The sequence below is a fragment of the Triturus cristatus genome, chromosome 2_2, assembly GCF_964204655.1.
Source record: "Triturus cristatus chromosome 2_2, aTriCri1.1, whole genome shotgun sequence".
Taxonomy (NCBI): Eukaryota; Metazoa; Chordata; class Amphibia; order Caudata; family Salamandridae; genus Triturus; species Triturus cristatus.
The window spans coordinates 323,577,358-323,589,609 of NC_140582.1; the positions used below are offsets into that span (position 1 = coordinate 323,577,358).

At 46.2% G+C, this 12,252-nt stretch overlaps 1 protein-coding gene across 1 annotated transcript in view; it reads left to right on the forward strand.

The window, feature by feature from the left end:
- PAPSS1 (3'-phosphoadenosine 5'-phosphosulfate synthase 1) overlaps nucleotides 1-12,252 on the forward strand; it is a 269,730-nt gene that overhangs the window by 52,695 nt on the left and 204,783 nt on the right. The window contains exons 3-4 of the mRNA XM_085641395.1: nucleotides 3,937-4,172; nucleotides 7,118-7,256. Of these exons, the coding sequence (XP_085497521.1) occupies nucleotides 3,937-4,172; nucleotides 7,118-7,256 (375 nt within the window). The remainder of the gene's footprint in view (nucleotides 1-3,936; nucleotides 4,173-7,117; nucleotides 7,257-12,252) is intronic.

Genomic DNA, 12,252 nt, shown 5'->3' on the forward strand with positions numbered 1-12,252 from the left:
TGCGCTTCGCGCACCGCGCGCCCACTTTACGCAGTTAGTGCCGTGCACGCACAGTGGTCACGCGGTGCGCTGCGCGCACCGCGTTCCCACGTTAAGCGGGATGGGCCATGTACGCACGATGCGCTTCGCGCACCGTGCGCACATGGGGGACATATTTTGCGCATCTTTGTGAAATGTATTCTTTGTTAACTTCTTACATGTTTTATGCCATACACACCATTTGCACACGGGGTGGGGAGAATGTGGATAATTTTTTTTTTTTTTACAATTTTTTACCGTACGCGTACGGTAAGCGTAATCGGCGATTTTCCGAAAAAAAAATTTTTTTTTTTTTTGGGCTTGGGGGTGGTTTGGGGACCCCTGTATCAATGCTGGGTGGTTAGGATCTCATGAAACTGCCTCTTTACACATTTTTGGGGTTCGTTTTTGCTGCCCAACTCAGGAAGCGAGAGAGAAAATGGCGGCCGCCGCTTCCTGGTTTCGACCGATTCGAATGTTTACTAAGATCTAAGAGCCAATCAGAATCGCGCTCGCGCACGCCACCGTACGCGTACGGTAAGCTTGCGGTAAGCGCACGGTAAGCGCACCGTAAGCTGCCACAGATATATATATTGATTTAAAGGCTATTTTCTCAGAATCTACTGAACAGATTTACACCAAACCTACAAAAGGCACTTCCTTGACCTGGGGACTACCTCTCTGCCAAATTTCATTAAATTCTGTTCAGCCGCTCGGGCTGTAGCCCTGTCTAAAGGTCCTATGGAAAAATGCATGGGAAAAACACGTTTTGGGACCCCCCTTTTATCTCAGCCCCCGCTTGACGAATCCCCCCGAGACTTTCAGGGTAGGAGCGGAGCGTAGCACCCCACCTATTTTGAAAAATTCGCGAGGATTCGTCGACCGGCGCCAAAGTTATTCAAAATAGAATGTTGCGGATTTCCTATGGAAACGTGGTCCTAACTATAACTACCTACTGGCGACCGCCAGTAGGTAATATATATATATATATATATATATATATATATATGTGTGTGTGTGGTTTTCTTTTTTTTGGTCATGTTTTGGTGGTCAATTTGAATAATGTAAGATTTTGGGTGATGGCTTATTCTTAGCTGGTTTGTAAAAGGACTTTTGTGTATATCGACCATAGATTTCGAAATCTCTTACCAAAAATGCGTGCCTTTTGTCTGTTGTCACATGTTGGCTGCACTTAGATCAGAATTTGGATAATGAGCCCACATAGACTTGCTTGACCCCCATAATCCTTTGCAAAAGGGAATATCTTGGGCAACACTTCAGCATTGACAAGTTAATTTTTTAGCAGTCAATTCTCCTTTGCACTGTGCACATGCTCTCATGGTGCCATTGCAGCAGTCCACCTCAAAGAAAAATCCCTACTCCTCCCACATGCCCTTCCCAGGTCCCCCAAGTCCAGATTATGTTAAAACAGCAGTTACCTCAGGGCAACATTCCAAGTGATTTTGAAGCTACAGAGAATCCAGAAAGGAGCTGCAAAACAACTTATTAAGCTTTGTTTCTGCACTAGCTGCCTTTGGTTAGACTTCCCAAGCATCAAAGCATTGTTCATAGCTCATCGAGCCATCCATGGCTCTGGTCCTATCCTTTCCTTCATCACACAATCTGTACTGGCCACAAATCCAGAGCTCTTCAATCGAGACTGGCTCCACTCCTGACTGTCCGTTTCTTCACTAAATCGTACAGTGATGCAAACGGATTCTCCGTTCAGATGGCTCAACGCCGGAACTTAATCCTTGCAACAATAAGAATAATTTACGGCTATCTTGAAGAGCATTAAAACCTGTCTCTACCCATGTTTATAGCTGTTATTTTTTAGCTTGGTCCTAAATAAAACAGTGGGCGTTAACAAGTTCAACAGCATCTATCGTCCGATGATTCCTCAACGCATGTAGCTGAAATGCAGTGACTCCATCGCAGCATGTTGGCGTACGTCTCCGAACCTCCCTCATCTTGCCTAGCATCTTCAAATGACTCTAAACACAATGAACACTTTATTAAACCCAGTGCTGTGAAAGAGTTTCATGAACATGTGCAGATCGCACAGCTTTATGACCCGGTCAGGACTCTGAAGCACTATATAAATGGTAAAGTTGCTAAAGAACAATAAAATGCAATAGAATGCTGTAGATCCACTGGAATCAGAGATAGTTCAAGTTCAGCTCCCTGTCTTTTCTTGAAAAAAGATTTTATGCCAGAGGTGCTGAGTATTTATATAGCGTAAACCTAGCCACAAAGCTTGTACAGCGCTGCAGAGGGTGAAAGAAAGCCTTCAGCCAATGAATGATAGGAGAGGGAGCTGGTTATTAGAACATTGAAATGTTGAGCGCTACATTGAAGACATTGAAGTGCTCCGGGCTTCTAATGGCTGGTAGAATCCCGGACCATCAACATTCCAATATTTGTTCACAGTTCACTCCTTCGGCTCGGGCCTTTAACGCTGGAGCGGGCCTTTAATGGCTGGTAGAGCCCACTACGTCGAGCTCGAAGGCTATAGTGGATTATTTTATTCTGATGTAGTGCTCTTTAAAGAGGTGCGTCTTCAACTCTTTTTTAAATTGAAGCAGCCTTGGGGCTGTCTTTATGGTTACAGGAATGTTGTTACAGATCCTTGGTGCATAAATGGGAAAAGGCCTGTTGCCTTGTTTTTTTCTTTTTTATATTCTTCCAAGATAAATGGTGACTTCACCTAGAGCAGAATCTGCCCATTCATCTGTCCTGCCTTTCTGGTCTTTCTGGTCTGCTGTGCCACCAGCTTACAGCCAACGCCCTGGCTTTCATATTGCCCTACTCTGCTTAGCTGCAGAATCCACATAGTACTTAGGTGCTCTCCAGAATAATCTGCTTCTGCAGTACATTCTCATAGTGTTGCACCTCAGCACAAAAGCTGGCACAAACCACTAGCTGCACAGGTAGCCAATGGCCAATCCCTGTAATAAAACAGTGGCTTTCTCCAGTGGACTTCCCTTCAGGGCTGGACTAGGAACCTAAAGCAGCCCTGGCAATTTTGTTGGAGTCCCCCTCTCACCCCATACTCCTCTCCCCCCCCCCCGAAGGGGGTGCAGGTGTGAAGCACTGTTGCCTTTGTTACTGGGACCGATATTGTAGCACCTCCGCAAAACTTGCCCCTAGTGACAAAACTGGCCCCCACCCCTGCAGAACTGGCCCCACGCTTCCAGCCTCCCATGGAAACGCCTGATGCCCGCTACGGCCAGTCCCGCCCTGCTTGCCTTGCCAGTTCATCAACCAACCCTGAAAGCTTAGGAACTGCTTAGGAACTGCTTTGCATTTCTTCAGGTGAATTGCTCTTACAGAAAGTCAAAAACAAAGCGAGGAGATGTGGAGTATCGATCTAAGTTGCAAGGCAACAGCCAAGGCGAACTCTTAGCTAGCCCCAGGTGGACACTTTGGCCAGGTATTCCATCAAAAGATATGATTGATCTATAGATTGGAGAGCTTCATTCTCCCTCATTTTGTTTCTTGCCTTGCGTTGTTCTAGCAGGTTGGTATTGAAGCAAGCTGAATTTGTGAATGAGAAAATGCTGCATGTCTAATAACATTCGTGCTATACAAGGTGAAGTGCTATGTCTTTGAATGTTGCACTATGTAGTTTGTTAATCGCGGAGGACGCAGTCCTCTTTCCTTGTACTGCACTGGCAGGGAACATGTCCCTTTTGGCCTTAAAGCGTGTGGTTTTTTTTTTTGTTTTTTTGTAATGCCCCTGAAAAGTTGCTGTTATCACCGGTAAACATGGGTGGGAGTCCATAAGTAAAACTGGAGGGATAGGTGAGTGGGTGCGAGTAGCCTTCGGATGCCAGTTGTGCAGTCATGTGAAATGTGACTCGTGGTTGTAAATGACGACTTCTTCGCGTGATTGGCACACGTTTCTTACCATTATAGGTCTGTCTGGAGCTGGAAAGACCACCCTAAGCATGGCACTGGAGGAGCTCCTTGTGTGCCATGGCATTCCTTGCTACACGCTGGACGGGGACAACATTCGTCAGGGACTTAACAAAAACCTTGGCTTTTCTCAAGAAGACCGGGAAGAAAACATCCGCCGGATTGCTGAGGTTGCCAGATTGTTTGCCGATGCAGGCCTGGTGTGCATTGCCAGTTTTATTTCCCCGTATGCCAAGGTAAGATGGCCTAGTGAGTTAGACCCTGCTGAGATGTGTGTGTTACACACCACTGGTTTGGCTCGTCAACCTATGGATTGTGTAATGAGATCGGTTCTGTACAGCACTCCGAATGATGCAGTAGCAACCTCTTGGAGCTACTGATCCGTCTCCTTACAAGTCTTGTGTATCTCTTGTCTGCTACTTGATGTCCCTCAAACTGGCATTCTTCCCCAGGCAAAGACATGAAACCTTGACCCCAATTGGGAACTGAATTTGCAGACGTAGATGTGAGCTAGTGACTCGGAGGATGTCCCAGGGGTACAGGTGGGTGGACCATTATAAATGTGGCTGGGTGGAGAGGAGTGTAATTGGACCGGTTTTGAGGAGAGACTCCTACATAGGCTGTAGAAAGAGAATCCCAGCAGTTGGATTATCTTTTCCCTCACTTGCTTCTGGTTTGTTTTTGTGCTCTTATGTCTCCACTTTCTAGTACTCCAAATACTTGAAGTGCAGGTACCCAAAGTATTTCATAGTAGCCAGCTGTCAGAAGCCGGGGTTAGCAAATACCAAGGCTAGCTTGTCTTGATTCATCCTCCTGTCTTTCTTCTACTGTCCTACACTTCCTGTCTCTTTATTTCACTCTTGCAGGTTCTTTTCTTCTTTGCTTTCTTATTTTGTCACTGTTGGCCATATTTCTCTTCTTTCTTTCTCCCCTTTCTGCATTTGTCTTTTGTGCTGGGTCACAGTCCGATGATGAAAAATAATTCCTGGTTCCCAGAAATGACTACGGGTACTCGCCACCTGTAACCACCAGAACAAATTAAGTACTGCCTCTCCTGTTGTCACTCCTGCTTGGTTGCCATTGCTGCCCTGCTGATTTTTTTTTCTTGTATCCTGGAAAGCCCAATGCAGCAGCAGGTAAAATGATCACTGTGCACAGCCTTCAGCCCTGAACGTAAAGAACGTTTTTATACCTTTTTTTTGTGTGGATGATTTGACTTCAGGCTTACCATAATTAAAGTGAGGAGCCTTAACAGCCATGTGTTTACCTGGCTGATTGATAAGAGACTGCGGGAGCACTGCAAGACACTGAAGTTTCAGGTAAGAGTCCGCTCCTGCAGCGCTGCCAGGGTCAGCAGCGAACCAGCGGAACATGGGGTGGTGGCAGCACAGAATGATGGGAGCTTTCTGATTGGTTGCCCAGCTTTCAACCTTCCATCCAGAGTGCTAATAACAATTGTTGCGATAAGCACAGATGCATGTGCTCCCAACTAAATGAGCGCCTATTGGTGTTTTCTTCAGTGTGATACATTAAGCATAGCATGTCTGTGCTGTAAGGTTCTTGGCATACAAAACACTAAGCTTGCTGTGCACTTACCTACAACCATAAGTTTGTCTGAAGCATTATAGAGCAGCATAACTTGTATAAAAACCAAGGTGCCCGCAAGTAGTTCAGAAATTGTATACTGTGCTGGCCTCTTACGAGAAGTCCCTGTCTCTCAGGGATGTCGAGGGGAATGTTACGGTTTTAAGGAGTGGCTTCATTATTCCTAAAACTGTAGCAAGGTCTGTGCTGTAATCTCAGCTCCTCAGGCTGCTTGTTGGGCTCCGATCACAACAGTGATCTGTTACAGTAATCTCGCTTTGTTTGGCTCGGACAATGGTTCTTAACCTGTGGTCCAAGAGGCAGAGGCGGGAAAGGGGGAGAGGCGGAGGGGGTAAGGCAGAGGGAGGGAGGGGGGGGAGGCGGAGGGGGAGATTGAGAGGTGGAGATTGGGAGGCAGAGGGGGAGAGGCGGAGATGGGGAGGCAGAGGGGCGATGGAGAGGCAGAGTGGCAGAGGGGGAGATGGAGAGGGGGGAAGGGAGAGAGGCAGCGGGGAGAGGCGGAGGGGGGAAGGCAGGCGGAGGGGGAGAGGAGGAGAGGGAGAGGAAGAGGCGGAGATGGGGAGGCGGAGAGATGGGGAGGCGGAGAGATGGGGAGGCGGAGAGATGGGGAGGCGGAGAGATGGGGAGGCGGAGAGATGGGGAGGCGGAGAGATGGGGAGGCGGAGAGATGGGGAGGCGGAGAGATGGGGAGGCGGAGAGATGGGGAGGCGGAGAGATGGGGAGGCGGAGAGATGGGGAGGCGGAGAGATGGGGAGGCGGAGAGATGGGGAGGCGGGGAGATGGGGAGGCGGGGAGATGGGGAGGCGGGGAGATGGGGAGATGGAAGGGCGGAGGGGGTGAGGCGGAGGGAGGGACGGGCAGGGGCAAAGGGGGGCAGGGGCAGAGGGGGGCAGGGGCAGAGGGGGGCAGGGGCGGGGAGGCGGAGAGGCAGCGAGATGGGGAGAGGCTGCGGAAGGGGCCGAGGCTGCGGGAGGGAGGGAGGCAGGTAGAGATTGAGATTGAGGAGGAGAGGCGGAGAGGGAGAGAGGCAGGTAGAGATGGATGGGGAAAGGCGTGGAGGAAGAGAGGCAGGTAGAGATTGATGGGGAAAGGCGTGGAGGAAGAGAGGCAGGTAGAGATTGAGGGCGAGAGGCGGGGAGGAAGAGAGGCAGGTAGAGATTGAGGGAGAGAGAGATTGAAATTGATTGCAGTCTTGCTTTCACATTCCTAGGAGACAAATATAGGACGCCTCATTCAGTTAGATGAAGGAGGCAGGCTTTGTTTTGCTAGAAAACATTTGCCTTTTTCTGAAGTCTGTAGGAAAAAGAAAGCACCTGTTTTTCGGCATTTTAAGCTTCAGGTGTGTGTGCTCGCAGCTTCTTAATACGCATCATGGTCATGGGGTATGCAGGCGCTCCAGTGCGTGCAAACCTTAAAGGAGTAAAGGTAATGGTGCTCGCCACAGTCAACAAATTAAATAAATGGCTTTTTATAATTTTCATATTTGCATTTATAATGTATAGGTTTATAATAAGGCCTGGTTACCCCAGCCTAACGAATGATTGTTTGAATGATGATTGGCATCTCTGTCTCTTAGGATCGTAACAACGCCAGGAAGATCCACGAGGCAGCTGGTTTGCCTTTCTTCGAGGTCTTTGTGGATGCTCCTCTGCACGTGTGTGAACAGAGAGACGTGAAGGGGCTTTACAAGAAGGCCAGAGCTGGGGAAATCAAAGGTTTGTATGTGCCAACGTGGCCCTCTGCAGCTCACGCTTTGTGTGCATGCATAGAACACTCACAAGAAAATCATGCACCTGCTGCTTCCTTTAAATATCAGACTACCCATGGGCTCCCTGCAGCTCACGCTTGGTGTGCAGGCATAAGGGCACACTCAGGAAAATCATTCATCGGCTAGTTCTTTTAAATATCCGACTCCCCATGGGCCCTCTGCATCTGATGCATTGTGTGTAAGCATAGCACACTCAAAGGAAAATCGTGCACTTGCTGGTTCCTTTGAATATTACACTACCCAGAGCCTTCGGCAGCTCATGCATTGTGTGCATGCAAGGCACATTCACAGAAAAATCATACATCTTCTAGTTCTTTTAATTTTCCGACTACCCAGGGCACTTCCAAACTAATGGGGTAACCCAAATGGCCAAAGGACCTGGGTACAGTTCCATACATAACAAAATGGTCCTAGTGGCAAAAGCGAAAAGGAAAATACAATATTAATTCAATCAACACAAATTGATTGTTATTGAGAGAGAGAAAGCAGACCAACCACAAATACAATTTGCTAAATAAATTCAATGTATATGTTATCAATCAATAATGCATACATTTATTGAATGTTATTGTGGTTGCTACATATAGTGCAAGAAAAAAGTTCTCCTAGAGGTTAAAGTGACATGTAAGGGGAAGGAATAATAAATGACAATAGCACAAAAAAACAGACACATCAGTGTTCACAGGCCACTGCAATAAGCCTATTTGAGTGTACTTTCTGGTATTTAAGATATGCCCATACTAGTGATAGGTGGCCGATAAATCAATGTACACCCTCCATAAGGATCTGAATATTCAATCCTGGCTTGCAAAAGGTCTTCATCAAGACGGAAAAGAAAAATGGAGGGGGAGGGGGGTGGGGCAACTTTCAGCGGTGCATAGACAAAACTTGGTACGGAATCCAATTGAAGTCTATCCGGATATGGGCCCAAGGCTCCTAGTCCACAATTCAAAGTTTAAAGGATCCAACTTAACTGTAGTAGTCATGCGTGGAGCTAATCCATGCATGCGGCAAAAAAGCCTTGTACAACCTCTGGCAAAAAGCTGAGTTAACAGAGCCCATGGATCGGTTTAATCGGAGCGGGTCTCTAACCTGCAACATTGCATCCCTCGGCCGCAGCTCACACAAGAAAATCCTGCATCTGCTGATTCTTTTAAATATCAAACTACGCAGGGCCCTCTGCGGCTCATGCATTGTGTGCTTGCATAGCACGCTCACAGGGAAATTATGCACCTTGCTGGTTCTTTGAAATTTCCGACTCCCCAGGGTCCTCATGCATCCGTGGCACTATTTAAAGAAGAGCCATTCTAGCCCACCACTAAATACACTACCCAGTAAGTTAACTGAAGGACACCTTAAACAGAAATGCTTATTAGGTCGAGGACTACCGGTCTGCCGAAGGCAGAACCGGAAGTCGGAGATTTAATGTTTTCTAGAGTGGCTATTTAGCCCGCCTCTTTTAGCTTCTCCTCCATTGGCTGGCTTCCTAAACGGAGGCCAGCCATTGGAGGAGAGAGCCGTCCCTCCAAATAGGCTCCGTCTTTTTCAGATTCGGGGGCGTGTTCCTTGCTGTTCTTTCCACTTTTTAGCCACGCCCTTTCTCGAACAGCAGGAACACGCCCCCGAATCTGAAAAAGTTTCGAAGCTTCCATCCGCCATTTTTGTAGGACTGCCTTCAGTGAGATGACGTTATTGCCAGCGCCGCCGGTACTGTTCTGTGCAAATGCCTAAGCTATTGTCTTTGCCAAAGATGAATTTCTTAAAAATTGCTGAGTTTTGGGGATGTCCTGTCTCGAGCTCTCCATCCCATTCCCTGCTGCCTGCCCCCCGCCCCCCACCCCTATCGGCATCTCCAGAAACTAAGCGCTAAAGTGATGTGCCCAGGATCACACATTGTGGTCTGTTAGGACATTTGGGATTAAAGAAAATTAAGTTTCATTGTCTGCGGAAAAAAACGGATCGCCTAGAAGCAGGCCAACCAGAAAGAAGACGCTTTGTTCATTAAAATAGCCCTTATATTGCAGTCGTTGGCTGAGTGAAATGTTTGTCGGCGGCAGGTAGACGTATTTCAAATGTCGCATGATATGGGGGGGGGGAGGAGGAATGGCAGGCAGTTCATCCCCGAATGTGTGTTCTTTTTGGGTTCTAGCGCTGTCCAGAAGCCGTGGTTCCCCGCTCCGTCTCTTCTCTGCCAGGAGGTGTTCCCTCCAATTACCGGCCGAGTCCTGTAGCTGCAGTTTCCTGCTCTCCCATCCCCCACCGAAGGCACAATCCCAAACCGCTCCTCGCATTGCAGCAGAACTGGTTTCGAGCCTGCAGTGAGCCCCAGAACCACCGCCAATGTAATGTTTGTAGGAACTCGAGACTCCTCCCGCCACAGGCACCCATCGCGTTTATGCAATACAGAGTTTCTATTTATAACCGGCTATGTTCTCAACATCTGATACCGCCTTTCTGCCATTGGAATGCCTTTAAGGCGCTATCTGGTCATAGTGCAGTTAAAAAAAAAAACAACAACCCAAAAAACTTTTTATAAATGTTCTAAAAATGCAGTTTAAACAGGAGAAATGCATCGACCTACATCAAATCACAGGCTCCATACATTGTAGTGCTTTTGATGCCACACCCACCCTGCGTAGTGTTGTTTCTGACGGTGAGTGTATCCCCCTAGAGTTAGTCATTATTACAGAACCACACAACTTCAACAACCCGACCAGACGTGCTCTGTGTATGTTGAAACAGTTTTCCCTCCTGGGTTCCGCCGGCTCTCCAAGCTCTTCCGCTCCAGCCGCTCTGGCAAGGGTGTAGTTGTGTTTGCTTAGGGAAGATTGTAGGTTTAACCTCTTCAGTGCCCATGACGAGATAGTCTCGTCATGGGCACAGCGCAACTGTGCTCCATGACGAGACTTTCTCGTCATGAAACCCACCCGCTAAGGAAGTTCCAGGCACAGGAGGGGGAAAAGGCCTGGCACCCAAGGGGTTAAATGTGACTTCTGTTTGTCAATAGAAAGAGGAAAATGTGTCCGCGTGTGTTCCAGGTCTTCACAAAGCACTGTGTGTATAGGTCCGTGTGCTGAGGTACGATGTTGTTTATGCGCCTCCACTGGGGTGCAGTTGTCCATTACCTGGTGTGAGAAAATTGGATTCAGCATCAAAGAAAGAGCAGAAACACCAGGTGGGGGTGTGGTATGTTGGTGAGAAGAGATGTTTGGGGCGAGCAACAGAAAAAGCAGAGTCAGTGATTTTGGCAAGTTAAATGGAGAATGGGGGCGGGGGGTGGTCAGTAGGAGAATAAAAAGAGGCCGCGATTGTACTCAAACTGGTAGGATTTTGTTTTTGTACAGCTTTTTGTTTGCTTTTTTTGTCAATCTCATTTGCATACTTCCTTTGTCTTTTTGTGTTTGTTCCAGTTCTGGGGCATAACATTTTTTTAAATCTGGGGCATAACATTTTTTTAAATCTCTTTTTGGTTCCTTGACTTGCATCCTTGCACGTCTCGCATCAGGGAACTAATTAATGGCAAACAGTTTGACACTTCATCAGACAGCTGTTATGTTCTTTAAGTACCTACAAACATTCCTCTGTGCTGTCTTTATGCTGGTTCACGTGCAATGACTTTTTAGATCCTAATCAGAGTTTTCTGCACACATTTTGAAAAACAAAAATTGCTTTTCGTAATGCTTGAAAATATTGAATTCAGTGTTACATTCCTAAGTACTTGAAGATAGGTTTGCTTTGGTTCCAGTTTAGGTATTTTTTTTTTCAAATTGCTTTGCAAACATGCATTAGCAAGGCCAATAGCTTGAAAGTTTCACTTGAAAGGTGGGACCTATTTGCTTTGGCAATGCTTGTTTGGAGCTTGCTTATTCAGCCACTGTTGTATTACCTCGGCATTTGAGTTCTCTACCATAACATGCGAAAACCAACATTTCTATAAAAAAAAGAAATCTAAAAAATCTCAATAAAAAGAGTCTTTAAAAATTGACTTAAAGGTAGGAAAGAGCCCAGGAAAACAAATAAACAAGGAAAAGAGAAGATGAAAGATAAAAAATAGGGTTTAAGTTTTCCTTGGTAAAGACAAACAAGCATTTACAATGCAACGGTCTCGGCATTGTTAAAGTTAGAGCTATTGGCATTGCTCATGACATTTTTTTTTTTTGTTTTTGTTTTTAAAACATTTAAAGAAACGGCATTGTTATTTACAATGTCAATAGCTTAATCACTCTCAAATTACTATGGACACTCCCTTGAACTAAAAATGTGCAGAAAGAGCACATTTTGGAACTGCCCAATAGGTATCACATATGCAAAAAAAAAGCTAATGCCAATAGAAATGACAAATTATTTATTTAGGGATATAAAAATAAAAATAAAATAATGAGCAATACCAATAGCTCTACCTATAATATTGCCGAGACCATTGCATTGTAAATGCTTGTTTTTCAACGTTGTGCGGTGTATTTGGAAGCTGTGTTGAAATCTAGGGCTATGTGCAGGATTGAAACAAAATGTGTCAAAACCTAGGCAAGAAAACAAATATGTGGCTTTAGTGGCAAGTTCTTTCTTAACACATGTTGTTATCTGTTAAGTAAGGGCATTGGTGGTGTTAAATTTACAAATGGTAGATTTAGCCACTTTCATCGCACTCCCATATCATTTCCCTTTAATCCCATTCAAATGGCGTAAACTCGCCAGAGCCCAGCTGGTCATGGGCTTGATCTGCTGATGTAACCAACTGAAAACTGTGTTACTTTGGGGTTAACCTATCAGTGTCCACATAACATGATCCACATAACATGATCCACATAACATGATCCACATAACATGATCCACATAACATGATCCACATAACATGATCCACATAACATGATCCACATAACACGATCCACATAACACGATCCACATAACACGATCCACATAACACGATCCACATAAACATAAAA